The 16,861-nt window shown below is 34.1% G+C and overlaps 4 protein-coding genes across 10 annotated transcripts in view; 2 read left to right on the forward strand and 2 right to left on the reverse strand.

Moving 5' to 3' along the window:
- LOC119635268 (nuclear RNA export factor 1) overlaps positions 1-16,861 on the forward strand; it is a 29,817-nt gene that overhangs the window by 4,542 nt on the left and 8,414 nt on the right. The gene's annotated exons all lie outside the window — the stretch shown is intronic.
- LOC119635108 (putative sodium-dependent multivitamin transporter) lies at positions 39-5,005 on the forward strand. Of its 3 annotated transcripts, none has more exons than XM_038029815.1 (2): positions 39-155; positions 2,846-5,005. In XM_038029815.1, exon 2 carries the CDS (start codon positions 3,023-3,025, stop codon positions 4,988-4,990), a length of 1,968 nt encoding a protein of 655 aa, XP_037885743.1. In that variant the 5' UTR covers positions 39-155; positions 2,846-3,022; the 3' UTR covers positions 4,991-5,005. The 3 variants fall into 3 exon arrangements, with proteins under 3 accessions (XP_037885743.1, XP_037885656.1, XP_037885830.1); XM_038029728.1 differs by lacking the exon at positions 39-155 and adding an exon at positions 545-652; XM_038029902.1 differs by lacking the exon at positions 39-155 and adding an exon at positions 742-822.
- On the reverse strand, positions 8,776-10,152 carry LOC119635414 (loricrin-like). 5 transcript variants are annotated; one of them, XR_005247069.1, is made up of 4 exons: positions 9,855-9,917; positions 9,520-9,794; positions 9,233-9,449; positions 9,086-9,166 (listed from the first exon to the last, which is right to left on the reverse strand). XR_005247069.1 is itself a non-coding variant. In XM_038030259.1 (3 exons), exons 2-3 carry the CDS (start codon positions 9,924-9,926, stop codon positions 8,897-8,899), a joined length of 342 nt encoding a protein of 113 aa, XP_037886187.1. In that variant the 5' UTR covers positions 9,927-9,975; positions 10,045-10,152; the 3' UTR covers positions 8,776-8,896. The 5 variants fall into 5 exon arrangements, 1 of the variants encoding a protein (XP_037886187.1); XR_005247076.1 differs by having other exon boundaries at positions 9,506-9,794; XM_038030259.1 differs by lacking the exons at positions 9,233-9,449; positions 9,520-9,794 and adding an exon at positions 10,045-10,152 and having other exon boundaries at positions 8,776-9,166; positions 9,855-9,975.
- LOC119635329 lies at positions 15,878-16,474 on the reverse strand. The gene is made up of 2 exons (XM_038030147.1): positions 16,287-16,474; positions 15,878-16,134 (listed from the first exon to the last, which is right to left on the reverse strand). Exons 1-2 carry the CDS (start codon positions 16,422-16,424, stop codon positions 15,907-15,909), a joined length of 366 nt encoding a protein of 121 aa, XP_037886075.1. The 5' UTR covers positions 16,425-16,474; the 3' UTR covers positions 15,878-15,906.

Raw genomic sequence — 16,861 nt, forward strand, 5'->3', positions numbered from 1 at the left:
CCTCAGGTGTATTACATGTTTTTATATTAACAACACTTTCAACTCTATTGCGAGAGCTTAAACATCTTGTGTTATTTATTTATTTGTAATTTTTTTTTTTTTTTTTTAACGCCGGCAAATTTGATAAAATAGAAAGTTTTATAAAAGACACAATTGTAAATAATTGAATTAATTCTCAATTCCATCGATCAATCAAATCAATTCATGATTAGCACGAGAAAAAGCCAAGATATAATATCGTGTTTTGCATGTTCTTTTTCTATACATATTTTCATTGTCAATGAAACTTGTTTAACGTGAACATGACAAGGAGAAGAAAGAGAAATTAATTAAGAAATGGCGAATTTATATTAAAAATCATTTAAAGAAGAGTACTAAAGAAAACTAACACAAAAATAATTGCGAAAAGGGGAAGAATAATTAAAAAAGTGAACTATTAATTAATAATAATAATAATAAAAACAACAACAACAAAAAAAAACAGTGAACCAAATATAAATTAATTAAATAAAAGGAACAATAAAATAAATTTAATAGATATACATATATATATATATATATTTATTGTAAAGTGTTCTAAAGTGAACTCGACTCCATTTGAAATGCATTTGAATTGTTAATTAAAGTCTATTTAACTTTTACGTCAATGAATGTAACGTATCGGAGAAGAGAATAATTTCAACAATTTTTCGTTTAATTTATTGTTTATATTTCATTCGTTTTCGGATCGGACCGGATCACTTTTTCGACCACTTCCCATACATATAATGCCTTATTTCGTTATATGAATAAATATACTAAGCGTAGTTGTCTAGGGCAAAGGTGAGCTGTGGTACGCTGTAATAAATTTACTTGTTATTTTCTTCGAAATAAATGTTCCTTTCTTTTTTTCAAAAATTCTACGCGGCTTGCTCGATATTGAATAATATTCTATGTATATTTGTTTTAAGTAGAAATTTTGAACTCGTGGTGGGAATGCAAACTATGAAGTCCTATTGAAAATGGTTGCAGTTTTCGCAAATAAATTCAAGAAATGGTTACAGCTCTGTCACCGCCATCCAGCACAACACAGGAATTACTGAGTTAATTTACAGATTCGTAGCGAAAAGTGTTTCAATATCAAAGCTATAATGTTTAGTGAAACGAATTTTATCAACATTATCGGAATGCTTACATATTGGGCCATTGAGATCATTCAGAAAAGTGAGGGTGTTTCTACAGCAGATTGGATTCCTTGCTAAAAGAAATCTAGAATAAAAACAAATTGCGTGTCGATATGCTTGTAAATACCATATTCGATCTCCGCTTCAAACTCAAGCTCAATGTTTGCGTTGTGACTTATCGGCAAACACGTAAGACTTTAAAAAATTTCCACAGGAGGAAGTAGCATTGTTTCGAATCGCGATCTTGTCGACCAATTCTGATTTAACCCAATTTTTAAAATATATGATCAGAGAGTTTTTTCTGTAACGTTCACCATTCCTTCATTTTGTCAAAATGTTTGCAATACCCGGAAGGAAACTTCAGAAAGGGAGTCAGCATCAAATTCTGAATCGAATTAAGCTTGTCCTTCTGTCCGTTTGTGTAATTCGCAAAAATGTGGTTAAAATATTAGAAGGTCTTTCACGCAGTTTCGTATTGAAAAAGGACAAAACCGGTCTAAGGACACCTCTACAAATTCGCGTGTATTGAGAATAGTTCTGTTTTTAAAACGAAATGGAAAATTGACTTTTTATTCATTCAGTCTATAAAAATTTGAACGTATATTTCATGGGCGTTGCCGTAATACCTCCGAAACGAACCTCAAAAAATTTCATAAAGTGTACATGTTCTTGCACAGAATCAAATTTGAAATGCTACCTAAACATGGCCATGTATTTCGTCTGTTCGTCTGCTCAACTGTGTAGTATCCGTCGTCGAAAATGCGGACATTCCCTTCGAATTGGTAGGAGAGTTTGACAATTGCCCAAACTAGCCAAATGATACTTCTACAATGCAGCGTAAAGTGAGAACACCATTGCTTTCCATATTTATTACTGCTTACCCATAGGCAACGATAGACACACATTATGTAAATTTCCACATTTTCCCACGAAAATACAAAAACTATAAAGGATAGAAATTCAATTTCTTTATGATAACGGCGACGCGATTGCAATCTTCGCCGACGAACGCTATCTTCTTACTTATTGGAACTAGTAGAGGCCCAGCCACTCTCACCAGTTCGAGGATAGTAAAGCAAAAACAGCGATGCGTAATGGATGTGTTCTTGCTTTTTTATGAATCAATCTTCATCTCATACTCGACAATTTCGTTTATTTCCATAGCGATGTCGCGCGCCTTTAAAAGTGACGTATTTTTGCAAGCTATTTATTCATTTATCAATGTTGTAGCGTACAATTAATAATTCGCTTAAAATTATTGTTGTTACAATATATTTAGCCAGAGAAATAAATTCTAAGAGCAAAGTCATTGTTAAAGCACCAGCATCTAAGTCTATCGACTTTATACCGCTACCATGATAAGTTGTAGCCAAAAGCGGTACTCCTTTTCAACATCTTTTTCTTACATCTTTTCCATTTTTACTTGAATTTCGGACGTTTAAGTGCTTCCTCAAGTTTCAAATGCTAAATATGTTGATAAACTTTTTTATATATCTCGAAAACGATGATTAATTAATAGTGATGAAGAGATTATTTGCACATTTCTTATGTATGGTGGTCGCACCGTTAGAGCGAAGGACGTTTTTCTCTTTTTGAAATTCTCTCCATCTCTGATACGTACTTGTACATGCAATCGATGTTCAAACGTTCAACTAATATCCAAAATGTTCCATGATGCGAAGATTTAGGTATGAAAGTTTGAAGCCTATTATGCCTTTGAGGTGAAACGTTAATTAAATGTACAATAAACAAAAATAGAAAAAAATTAAAAAAAAAAATAGAAAATGAGTCTACGAAGTTAAAGTGAATCATTTAAAAAGAGGAAACGTAATTCTTTACTTTTCGTCAAATATTACACAATGGCCGGCTCGTTTGACGTTTGGGATTACGTGGTGTTAGTTATAGTTCTGACAATCTCGGCTGCTATAGGTGTCTACTATCGTTTAACGGGAGGTCAACAAAAAACCACCGCAGAATATTTGCTGGCTGATCGATCTATGCCCGTAATGCCTGTTGCGTTCAGTTTAATGGCCAGTTTCATGTCGGCTGTTACACTGCTGGGCGTCTCAATGGAAAATTATCAGTATGGCACTCAATTTGTGATAATCAATCTGGCTTACGTACTGGCCACGCCAGCTGCTGCGTACTTAATTTTGCCGGTTTTCTATCGATTAAAAACGGCTAGTGTCTACGAGTACTTAGAGACGAGATTCGGCTTTGCTACCCGTCTGTACGCCTCTCTGGCTTTTTCATTACAAATGATTTTATATATGGGCATAGTTTTATATGCACCTGCCTTGGCCTTAGAAGCTGTAACCGGCTTAAATCTGGTATTCTCCATAATTGCAGTGGGAGTAGTGTGCACATTCTATGCAACTTTAGGAGGAATGAAAGCTGTCTTGATAACCGATGTCTTTCAGTCTGTTCTAATGTTTGCTTGCATTTTTGCGGTGATAATATGCGCTGGAATTGAGGCTGGCGGCTTAGCACCCATATGGGAGACAGCACGAGAAGGAGGGCGCCTGGAATTCTTCAATTTTAGTGTTGATCCTACCACTCGGCATACCTGGTTTACTCAAATAATAGGCGGAGCGGCTACTTACCTTTCAATATACGGAGTAAATCAGACGCAGGTTCAACGCCTTTTAGCGGTGCGAAGTTTACGCGAATCAGCCAAATCCCTTTGGTGGAGTATGCCCATTTTAATCGTTCTGAGTCTAACTACATGCTTCTCCGGCTTATGCATTTACTTTCACTACCAAAATTGCGATCCTTTACTGGAGGGCAGAATAAATTCAAGAGATCAACTCTTACCACTATTTGTAGTGGACACTATGGGCCATTTGCCAGGTATGGCTGGACTATTCGTATCTGGTATATTTTCTGGCAGTTTATCTACGATATCTTCCGCGATTTCCTCCTTAGCAGCTGTAACTCTGGAAGACTACATTAAACCTACTTTAACTTGGAGAAAACATGGGCAACTTAATGATGAGAAATATGCCTATTATTCGAAATTACTTTCTGTGATATATGGAACGTTATGCATTGGTTTGGCTTTCCTAGCAGGTACGCTTGGCGGAGTTTTGCAAGCTTCTCTCTCCATATTTGGTATTATAGGCGGTCCTTTATTGGGTCTTTTCACCCTCGGCATGTATATTAAATGGGCCAATCAAAAAGGAGCTTTGGCTGGTTTGACCCTAAGTCTGGCTTTCTCATTTTGGATGGGGTTTGGCCAACCTAGGCCGCCTATACCAACTTTACCCCTGAATGCAGATAATTGTCCCGCTCATAAGCTTACCCATATAGAAGAAATCTTCCTACCACAATTAATTCCTTCCAATATGAAGCAAAAGGCAACAGATCAGGAGACTGACTATTTTTATTTGTATCGCATTTCTTACATGTGGTATTCAGTGCTTGGCTTCCTGATAACCTTTTTAATGGGATGTTTATGCTCGTGGATCTTTGAAAAATTGCACTGGGATAACAACGATCGGATTTATACCGATTGTACTCGAACAATTATCAAATATGAATTGTTTGTGCCGCCCGTAGCCAAACGTTTACGGCATCATCAAATGCCCACGGTGGTAATTACAGCCACAAGTTCTGAAATTAACAACGACTCTGTCACATCTAGTATGGACGGCAGAGAATCACCACACCTTTCGAAAACAATTAGAGATAGTTTGAAGCAGAATGAACCAGAAACAGTACAAGCGAAAGCAGTAACTAATGGTGTTCGTGACCCCGATAGCGGTAAAGGCAGTATGGATGTTTTATCGGAATTAGGTCAAGATGAGATTGCACGTACGCATCTTTAGCATTGTTAATTAAGATAATAAAAATGAAGTATTGTTTTAATAGAATTTTTTTTGTGATTGAATGTTTTCAAAAGCCCCTGTAAGTATATGGAATAAAATAGTTGCGCGAGCGGAGAGAAGTGACGGAGTTAATTAACATTTCTTTTCGTCGTGTAGTGTTTAATTCATTAGCTAACAGAGTGAAACGAAGTATAAACTGTAGGCTTGCGATGGAGAAGGCGGAGAATTGATGAAGTTACCTTAAGAAAATATCAGCCATCTATAGGTAAATCTTATATAATAATTGAATATTTTATCAAAATGTTTGCCTTAGATCGGTGTAGTAGTTAGTTAAGAGAAGATTGCTGTATGGATAATGCAAAGACTGGGAACTTTAGATAAAGACAGGCAAATAAGCAATGCAAAGAAACTAAGGATGGACGTGGACTAGTTTGTCCAATGATATTTTCTCCATTTTCATTACATGGGAAATCATGATGGAACCTCTTTACAATAGTGTTCATCTTTGGAGCAAAACCTTGCGGTGTATAAAAATTAGATTGAAAGGCAGACAAATAAGCTTACATCGATTCAGAATCACGTTTTCTTGTTGATGTTATAAAATGCTCATGAGAGGTTCAATTCGCTGTTGTAATTTAATATTTTGACATACCTTAAGATAATTATGATTATTTATTTCATTTTTATAATGTGTGCGTGATATAATGTATTGTGCTAAACAATGAGAAAAGCAGACAAGGGATGCACATGCCTTATCAAGATTATGGGATTCGTTTACAGAATAAAGCTTTAGCTCTTTTCACTCTCTTTTTTTCATCTCTATAGCGCTTTCGTTATCTATAACCCTTTTAAATTTTAAAATTTTTTATGTTCTCAACTTTTTTTTTTTTTTTTTTTTTTTTTTTAATTGTTTTCTTTATTTTATATCAAATTTCAACTTCAAACGATTTCATTTAAACGATTTTTCTTTATTGTCGTTGGCGATGGGTGCGAGTGCGACATATTGTAAAAGTTTTGCTGTTTGGCCCATTCCCATAATGATAGATATTTAATTAATTCATTGTAAGATACAGCTTGGCGGTTATCATCTGCTCGCTCTTCGTCCTCTCTATTAATATGAAACTGCGTTTCTCCTGCTTTGGGCTTGACGTCGACATAATTAATAATTTCCTGTAATGTTTTTGGTTCTCTGATATCAGAAGGTTTTATAATCTTTCCAATATGAGGAGAATCATCGCTAACATCGTTTGCATTAAGTGGCTCACTAGTGACGGCAATGTCGTCATATAAAACATAGGCTTCACTGAGTTTTAAAAATACTATATAAAAGATTGCAAGCATTATCAGATTTGATTGTTTAAACATTGTCGGGTATTTTCAACTTTTCTCTGTTCATAGATTTATTATAATTTATTTGCTTGTTAATCGGTCAGCAGTCGCATTTATACTGAAAACTGTCACTTGTAGGCAAACTTTTGTTTATATTTGTATTAGACGCGTAATTTCTTTATGGAAGAAAAACAATCTTTTCACAGTTTAGTATACACATATATAAAAAATGTATATATACATATTACGTTCCTAAGACGTATGTATTTTTTTTTTTTGTTTTTTTTTTTTCTTAGCGATTTTATCATCAGTACAAATAAGAAAAGTTTACTGTGACGAAAAAGTTCAAATTGCAGTTTCTTATGCCGAGATATGAAAGCATAGCAGGCTGCCTTGTCTGTTTTTTGCAGCGCTCAGAAATATGCGCTGAAAATCGTATTTTAAGTACTCCAGCCAAAGATTTGATATCCATTTACCCATGAGTGTCTATTAGTTTGTTTAAAAACAGGTTAATAGAAGTATCGAAGAAAGCCGATCGCGTATGAATGTGCCGAACACAGAAAGTATTCGCCCTATTCAGCCATACGCGAGAGTATTCCTTGTACCCTTGCCACCATCATTCGCATTGGATAGTGTATACATCAGACGACAAATCTGTAGTTTAAAGACAGCCACATTATTAGGACGAAGTACGAATATCCCCACACGTGCAGGTTGTTGAAATACGCTCTGTTATATGCACAGTTGAATAGAAAAATAGATGTATGTTGGTTACGGATATTCTTTTCCATTTTTTTTCGTGTCATATTTTATATTTATCGCATATTTACAAAATAGGAATATTTCCGTATTTAAAAGTAGTTCTAGAGTTACGCTAAGTATAAATAAAAACTTAAAAGATGTTCAGTTCATAAATATCACGTATAAGCAGGTGGACAGTACAATAGGAGCACAAACACATATTTAAAAATAAGCCAATTTTTTGTACTTAAAAGTAACCATTTTCTTAGAAATCAATTCGGAGAGTCAATAGTCGGTATAAGCACCATCCTTTTTAAGGGCAGTTTCGATTCTCTTGGGCGTAATTTGTTTTTTATTGCTGCCGGAAAGTTTCGAAACTTGTGTCTATAGTTCTCCAGTAAGGTTCACAATAGGATTGAGGACGGTAAACTGACTTGGTCATTCAATGACTGCAATTCGTGGAACCAGACTTTCGCCAAGTTGGACGAATGGTTCGGATCATTATTCTGCTGAAATTCTGCTGAATACAAGTGCACCCACAGAGTTTTCTATGAATTGTATTGGACCTGGACGCTCGCAAGAAAATCAGCTGCTGCATACCATAAGATTTTCTCAGCCGTGTTTCACTGTTTTTTGTAGTAAACCTATTGTCGAACTCTTTTCGTTTTTGGCCGACGTACAATTCTTCCCGCATCATTCCCAAACAAATTTATGTTTGTTTCATCGCTGCAAAGTATATTTCTCCACCGTTTTTCGCCAACGGCTCCCTACCAATTCTTATGGTCTCAAACAAAGGATTTCTTTTTCTCGAAAATAACTTTTCTGAGCAACGGAACTTTCCGAGCTATTCTTCCTGATAGATTAGCGCCTAATAATCGCCAACGAACAGATGATAGAACATTCCCAAGTTGATTGGAAATTGCTTTAAATGATTTGAAGGCATCCCGTTTTGCTAAAATTATCATGCGATTATAGGATTATCTCATTGCTCCGCGTCTCTCAGTACTTTTTTTTCGGGGTTTTAAAGCATTCGTTTTTGCGGCCGACCTAATGGTGCGGCAATAAATTTGTATGCTTTGCCCTGATTTCAAAGCGATAAACTAGCCGACGCTACAATAACATCCTCCACCCGTCGAGTATTGTTATAAAAATTAATTCGTATTGCATTTGCTTCTCAAGAAATACGATTTACCTTTACAATCCACTTTTACAGCAAAGTGTCACACAATATGCTTTACTTTGCACGCGTCTATTTCGCTTAGCAGCATAAACGAATTCAACGTCTTACTGCAAGAACTAGCTTACGGGAGATTACTAGGAATTAATTTTGAATAGTGGACCGAAAAATCTATCTCGCACCTGTTTGTCTGTCTGCGCGATCGATATTATATTTTAACTTATAATTTCCTCTGTCTCTTTTACATGTATTACTATCAACCTTCCCTTCCTTAATTTCTTTTCTTTTTAGTTTTAACTAAGTCTCTCCTCTCTAACTGTGTTAATTTGATCCTGTTAAGGATTATTCGACTCGAAGCAGAGAATCTTGTTTTAAATACACTGAGTTTTGAATTTCGCGCAATAAATGCAATGAAAACTTGTTAAATTAGAATTTATTTAAATAAAAGTATTTACTTTTCCGGTTTAAAACAATACAAAAGAGCTTATAAGTAAAGGTATAAAAGTTATTTAACATTTTTGTTTTTTTTTAATTTATAGACGTACAGTGACATATATAAATGCTTATGAAAAAAAAAATTTTTTTTCCTGGCTTACAAAAGTTCTTTAAAAAAGTACTCCTAGTTATCAAGTTATTAACATGATTCACAGTCCTTATCGCTAATCACAAGTTCCGCCACCGCTATCACAGCCACCACCACCACTATCACTACCACAACCACCACCGTCACCCCCACCACCACCACCACCACCACCATCACCGCTACTACCGCTACCGCAATGATTGTTCGAAGAAGAAAAGATTGAAGAATGCCCTCCATCAACATAGTGCGAGGAACTGTGACCTCCATCATGACCAAAATTGGGCGGGTAGTTATATTCTAAAAAAGTGCCAGTATCGTATCCCCTATTAGATGTGGACGAAGCTCGCTGTAAACAATATTCGATTAATTTCTTTTAGTTAAACTTTAAAGGAGAGATAGATTAACGCAATACAATAAAAATTATCTGGAAAAGCAGGCAAAGTTCGAACCCGTTGTCTCCCAAGACTGTCTGTAGCACTTCGTATCTTATATAGTTGTTTGTAATATGCCAACAAATTGTCGCTTTTAAAAAATAATTCTGATATCTGCCTTAATCAAAAATGGATGTAATTGTAATTCGTTAATCATTCCCTTAACCTTTCAGTAATCTTCTAATTCTTTCGCTGATTCTGTGGCAAGATTCAAAGAATAGTAAATAGTTGATAAATTTTAGGTAATTGATTACCAGCATTACCGTACCGCATCGCTCATTATTCCATGCATTTGTATTTCGAATGGTCATTGAAATTTTTTAACATCAAGATGAACGTTAATAAACAAACGTTTAATAATTTGTAAACATTGTAGAGGCGTTCACGACAAATTGAATGAAAAAGAAATCGCTAAACTCATTAGAAGCAAACAAACACGACGTGACGACCTGACCGCGTCACTATAATTCACTATAAGGAAAAATGACATTGCTTTTCGGTTGAACTGTTCAAAGTATTAGAATTAATCTATCTATAAAAAATCTATTCCGGTGAAATAGAACGATTTTAGTTATATCTTTATTGAATTTTAAATTGACTTACCTTGTTTAATTTTTTCGGGCTCCATGATTTTTTTGCCTCCTCTTTGGGATCCTTAGAGTTGCAACAACCCATCGTCAATTTATTTTATATGAGTCACTATAAGCGAATTTGCAGGCTTTCACTGTTTAGACGTTAGCAATACTCTTTTATAACTGATGTCAAAGAAAAACATTTATCGAATTAAAAATACCTTCTCATCGAACAATTATATCTTATATGACTGGGTTTGTTGTCTCGGGCTCTGTTTTGAAAAGTAAATAAACACACATCGAAAAACTAAATTTATATATGTATGTGCGTATGCATGTAAAGGTAAATAATAGGCAAAATTCTGGATACAAATGCATGTATCCAAAGGCATGCATAGTTGTTTTTTTAATATTTTTTTTATCAAGAAATATTTGAGTAATCGTACGAATAAACATATGGCGACGGCAACTGCTTGCAATGAAAAAGTTCGTTCTCGCAATATTTGCCCGCACTGAAGAGAGCGACAACTCTCTAAGAGAAGAGAATAGGTCTTCTACATAACAGTGTATGTCAAAATGAATTAATATTTGGAAATTTTTTTGAAAAGAATGTGTGCGTGCGCGTATGTACCTGTGTATAAATTCTTGTGCAACGAAATGTTAACATCAATGATGATCAATACATTGAAAAAGTCTCAATATGTCGCATTAGCGATATTGCAACAATGTAATTGGAAAAAAAAATACAAAATCAGAAAAATATTTAATATCCGTTATGATCATTTTTCATTAGTTCGTCGTTCTACCTTATGGGCCAAGCGGCCAAATAAATCTACTCAAATGAATTAAAATGAGCAAGCATACCCTGGGGCATTCATTTATCAAATGTTTTCTTTTTTACCCGTATATACGTTTACGTCATTGCACTTCACTATAATAAAACAAGTAAAAACACTATATAGCTTTAAGTACTTTACATCACCCTATAGGTATTCGTGTAAAGACTTCCATTCGAAACATTTTTAATAACGCCTGTCGTTGGACCACCCACTACACGTCAGTGTAGCAAATTTCATCAAAATATCTCAAAAATGGCGACCACCTCTACGTTGAGGATAAGAAGAAAACTAGGTGATTAGAGGGACAGACAATTTTAAATCGGTTGAGGAAGTGATCCCGATTTGGTCGGATTGAGTGGAACGTGGATTTTTTGGTTTAATTCCTTCTGGGCATTGTAGACATCCGCACAAACTTAATAGGCCCTCGCACTACAAGTAGAGAATGTAGGGTGACAATTATTACTAAAAAAATAGAATAAAGAAACAAAAGTGACGCACCCTCTACTTAATACATCGTAAAATAACCGGTTTTATAGATAAATTCCGATTCTAATAATAATGCGGGAAAACACTTGAGTTGAGCATTTTAAATAGTTTTTTTAAATTTGATGCGAAATTTTCAGGTCCCGTCTTCCAGTCTCGTTAAAGGCTTGCATCGAATTTAGAATCTTAACTATTTAGACCGTTTGCGTGCAGGAAGCTTATGAATTCTGTCTTCTAAAAAGGATATTGTCAGCTTTTTACCTAACTAGGCTTGTTTGTTGACGTTTTACACCAGTTTTCCTATTTAATCTGCAGTCATCAATTGGGAGTATATTTATTTGGCTTTAATGCAACAACACAGGGCACAAAGAGGTGAACACGCAAAACACACTTTGAGATCAAGAGTATGTGTGTAGGCGTCCCATTCTCTGAATTGACGTGATCGTAAATTTTAATCACCAATGACCACCATCGGATTAGACGCATCGGTTCAAAATCTTATACTGATCAACAATATTCATATATAACATGTAGCACGGGACGATGGGGACTGCTTGAATTAAAAATCCAATCTATTCTCGTTCTCGTCCTCGTTCTCTCTTCATTTAGTGTTAAAAATAATAAAATTGAGCAATCAAGCTCCTTGCTATACTGGTGAATGGATTTGGGGTAAGCTTTAAAAAGAATGTTCAGAATTAAATGCAAACATTTTGCACTTGAGTGTATTTACGGAGCGATTGGAGCGATTCAAAGTTTTTACACCACGCAAAAAGAGGAAGAAAAGTTAAACGATATTGAGCGAAAAATATATTTACACATTTTTTAATGGCTATTGAGAATTATATACACATAGTGCTCAGTAAAAGGTTTCGTGATTTCTTCAGATGAGAAATTCGTATCGAATCCATGCAAGATATTTTCACGAAGTTTCCTTTGTATTGATGCAGAAGAAAAATGGAGAATTCTCATAATTTGAGAGAGCACCTCTGCTAAATGAAAGTATTGACTTTCTATTTTCACCATTTTGCTACAGCAAAAACAAAGACCGACCAGAGATCTGCATTGAAATCTAGAGTTGGTGCGAAAACTTTTGTTGTACACGGTGTCTATAAAATTAATCTACAGCAGCTTATACTCAACGATTGTTTTTATCAATCTACGCACTTGTTTGCAAACTAGTCATACGTTTTGAGAAAAAACTTGTTTTGCCTCTTAAAGACAGGCACAGATAAATGCAATCAAAGAGAACACACATACCTTATCGATTCTCTGATGCATATTTCTACGCTTTATGCGCATTTTGTGAGTATACTACAGTGTTGGCCGTAGGAATAAGTCTAAAACAAATAACGAACTTATATATATGGATCGTTAACTTTTTGCATACCCCTTTGTCGACTGTCTGCCCGACATTGCATTGCTTATATTACACCAACTCTTTTGTCGGCATAGAGTCAAGATTACGTTATTTCTTCAAGTTATCAATTAAGGAGGGAGTTAGTGAAAAGGAGAAAAAAAAAAAAAAAAAAAAAGGGAGTACGCATTACAAGAGAGAAACTTTTTTTAATCCGGTCGCACTATCTTTTAAATTAAATTAAGGTTAGCGTCCTTTGGCTTTTTTTGGCCGGAACCCAATTTATTTACTGCTCTCAAAAACGGAATCTACTTCAATGGGAAAATTTATACTCTTACGTGAAGTTCAAACCCGCTGCTGTCATATGGTAAAGTTAAAGCTTAAAAAATGCTTAAAGACTAAGAAAAACTATTGCCTACGTGAACCGATAATGACGGTAACGGTGACGGTATCGATTTATTCGCTTATTCCATAGATATATTGAGCGAATAGGTTCAGGATAAGTATTACAAAATCCGTTTAAGCTGAATGTAATATCTGACAACGTGTAAGCTATTAGAACTTCTTGTACCGTACAAAAATCAATGCCAAAGTTATCTATACCTAAAATATATAGGGGAAGTAAACGAGTCTGAAACAACACAGAGAAGTCCTTTCTACACCTCACCTAGTATCTCGTTTTATTGTTTTCCTTAACAAGTTGACGCTCACTTCACAATCAGCGAGTGAGTATTTGCAAAAAACACACTCCTTTTTGTTTGTTCCGTAATGCTAAAAATATGAGACTGCTATGTACATCGTTTGCATCTACAAGCACATACAATGGACGTCTAAAGATGTCATCTAACTCAAAGGGTTAAACCATTATAACGTCATAAATTGCATATATCTGGTAAAAACTTGATCTAATCAGGCTGCCTCTATGCCTTTCATAATTCGAACGTGAGTAAGAACTACGGTGTATGCGCGAATAATTGCCAAGTTTTATTTTTGTCTTTCTTGTAAACGTTACAACACTTGTACGCCAAGGGTAAAAGACTGCGGATGTTTACAATACACAAGCGGACTTGAGATGGTCAACCATTTCATTATACCAATTATAACTTGTTTGTCCATCTGTCCGTCTTGTATTCTTTTGTTCAACATATTGATGGATGATAATCGGACGTGGTTTGGCTTTTGTGGTTGACTATCCATATAACGCCTTATTTTGAAAATTGGCTTTTGAATGATTGGATCAGGCGAAAGTGGAGTAGGGCATTTAATAGTGAGTCATGGTCCACTATAGTGCTTTTTTTTATATTTTTTATTTTTATTTTTTTTTTTGTAATAATCTTTCGATATCAAATAGACTCTTACCGTCTTGCTGTCTGTCTTTAAGGTCCCGATAAACAAGTCAAAATTTATGCGTTAGTTAAAAAACTCGCTTTTCAAATTCTATTTAGCTACAATTACTAAAAAATTATTTATTAGAAATCTTTTTTCACTTAATATTCTTTAGAACAACAATGCAAACCACATGCTAATTTCTTCGTGCAGATAATCCCTGCTAAATATCACGTTTACGCTTGAAAAGCTAGTCAAGTTTGTACTATAATACAAATATTTTAGCTTTAAACTTAAAACAAAGCATATGCCTGAGGAGTATCCGAAGACTGAAGTCGAATAAAATTTATTTTGCCTTTCTTAAGAGAAAACAATAAAAAAGGGAATAAATAAAAAACATTGCTTGACACCATCAACTGATACGCAAAATAAACCGCCATAACATTCCTACAGACATTACAATGCAAAATTATTTTTATAAACAGTGGAAATTCTAATGAATAGCTAAGCAATTTCACACATTTAATGGGAAGAAGTAATTAACAGATGTCGCTTCGATTGCATAGATGTTCGTTCCTCTATTCAATAAATTCAAAGAGCATTTGATATTTCCAGTTTTATTATGAGTGTGTACGCATAATCGATCCGAACGAACTTGGATAAGTAAATTGACTCCATCGTCAAAGAACAGGTGCGCGCGTAATGTATTTATTAGGTGCTCTAGTCTAAATAGTGGTGATATTTTCTTATAAAGCAAAAAGCCCATATATATATATAAATATATAAATATATAAATATATATATATATATATATATATTGATTGTCGATAGACGTTGAAGAGACATCATACAGATAAGGTTTTTTATAAAATATTGTGCTAACCTTTAGTTTACCTTTTCTAGCATCTAACAATAGCAAATTTTATTAGTATTGTGATATTCTACATCGCTTGTGGTACAAGGCAGAAGGACTAGAGATAGGTGCAACTTTCATTGTACCCATCGATTCAAAATCACTTCCCGATTTGACTTAAGCGTGTCTGTCTGCCTGTCCGTTTTGGTTTTTTTTTTTTTTATTTATTTATTTATTCTACAGATTGCAAGTTTTACGATATTTTTCCTTTTCAGGACCATTTTTTCAACCACTTCCCATTGAACGTCTTATTTTGAAAAATCGTTATATGAATAATCGTAGGGTGGTGAAGGTATTGGTAGTGTTTTTATTTGTTTTTGTAATAAATAAGGCACAAATCGATTTTAGTCTGCAGTCTAAACCGATCATATATAAGTATATATATATTCTAAAGAAGCGATCGCGAAAAGAACAACGTTTTGAATACTGAACCTTATTAAACGATGGCAAGAGAAATGTATTTTTACTGTTATTTTTCATAAGACATCCTACCCATGAATAGTACAAAGTTTTCTTTTGTGAAACACATTGTGAAACAATTGCTTCCTCATTGAAACAAAATTGTGACATGTGGAACACATTTGGTGATAATTCGCAACGCACACCTGTATACTCGAGTTCTTTAAAATACCTTTATTACGTTTTTCATATTTTTTACGCGTTCGCTGATTTTAAACGCCAGCTGTCTTAAGGCAACGACTGCGACTCTTCCATCCTGATTCGTGGGGGAAAATGTTCAACAAACTCATTAAAGTATTTTGCCTCGTACGAAATATAACGGGATTCTATAGACGAGAAAAGATCCGAGAGGAACCATTGATGTCGCTTTTAATTTGAAGGAAATGATTTTAATGGCCTTAAGCAGGACAAGAAATTCCTGGATTTTTGGCTAAGACCGCGTAAGAAGAAACATTTTGCAGCGCCCAATGCGACCCACCCACCCACAATTGCAAAATAATCAGTCGACCGTGTTAAGATGAAAAGTACGTTTGTTTTTCTTCATTTTTTTTTTTTTAATCAAAATTATAAAGAGTTCAACATGGCTATATGTTTATATAAATATATATTACAATGTCGCTAAGCTAATTTTGTAACAAAATTTGAAAAGAATTTTTATACATATTTTTGATCATTAGAACAAAAAAAAAAAAAAAAACTTCAAACTTAATTAATTGGGCTTTTCACTGTCATTGGTGTAAGTTGAGCTTACATTGCTTAAAGATTCATTATTTTTCTTAAATATTGTCGCTGACATATCACTGAAGCGCTCATCTTCGAATATATTGATATGCATATCGATTTTTGACATTTTATCACTATCCATAGAAGTGCGTACACTGCTTATCAAACTGGGCGGTGTTTCGACGATCGTGGGTAAGGTACAAGCCAGAGTGCTCTACTCAGATATATATATATATATATATATATATATGTGTATGTATATATAAGAAAGAATGCAAAAAATTTTTAATGATTATTTAATGATTTTTTTTTTTATTTTTGTTTTTATTATTATTATTATTATTTACTAGAAAAAGGAATACGCACTCTTCTTGAGATTCCCAGAGATAACTCTGCTGTCTCAAAGTTCTTATTTATTTGACCCACCGTCCAAGAACTCTCTGAAGTAATTTCATTATTTTTTGAAGTTCGATTCTTCCTCAAGCATCCGCAACAATCGAACATTTTCAATTAAATAATTTTTTAAATTAATTTCTTATTTTTATAAATTATCGTATTTTATTCGTTTTGTTTTTTTTTTTTTTTTTTCTTAAGCTGTGCGTTAGCAAAATGATTTCATAATTTAATAATCAATGATTTATTTCGCTTGGTATTTCTTGTATACGTAAACTGAACGATAAATAATGGTCTGTCTCTATCAGTGTGGGTCTCTAATCACACGATATTGAAGTGTTTGTTATTTAATGTTATCGCTCAAGTGATCAAAGCACTACTCTTTACCTACCCACCTACCTATCAACCACATCTATAACTTTGTTCTTACTACAAACAGCCACTTTCAGTTGAACGTTTAATGTATTATAAAAAAAAAAAAAAATTTATATATATATATATATATACATAAATGAATAAATAATTAAATAAATAAATAAATATATTTT

The sequence above is a fragment of the Glossina fuscipes genome, unplaced genomic scaffold (genome assembly GCF_014805625.2).
Source record: "Glossina fuscipes isolate IAEA_lab_2018 unplaced genomic scaffold, Yale_Gfus_2 0, whole genome shotgun sequence".
Taxonomy (NCBI): Eukaryota; Metazoa; Arthropoda; class Insecta; order Diptera; family Glossinidae; genus Glossina; species Glossina fuscipes.

Bases quoted from the DNA above. Each gene is read 5' to 3' on its own strand.
- LOC119635414 (XM_038030259.1), bottom strand. From the start codon at position 9,926: ATGGGTTGTTGCAACTCTAAGGATCCCAAAGAGGAGGCAAAAAAATCA. The intron at 9,167-9,854 runs GTAAGTCAATTT...TATTGTTTACAG, and splicing joins GCCCGAAAAAATTAAACAAG to CGAGCTTCGTCCACATCTAA.
- LOC119635108 (XM_038029815.1), top strand. From the start codon at position 3,023: ATGGCCGGCTCGTTTGACGTTTGGGATTACGTGGTGTTAGTTATAGTT.
- LOC119635329 (XM_038030147.1), bottom strand. From the start codon at position 16,424: ATGTTCGATTGTTGCGGATGCTTGAGGAAGAATCGAACTTCAAAAAAT. The intron at 16,135-16,286 runs GTGCGTATTCCT...ATATCTGAGTAG, and splicing joins CTCTGGGAATCTCAAGAAGA to AGCACTCTGGCTTGTACCTT.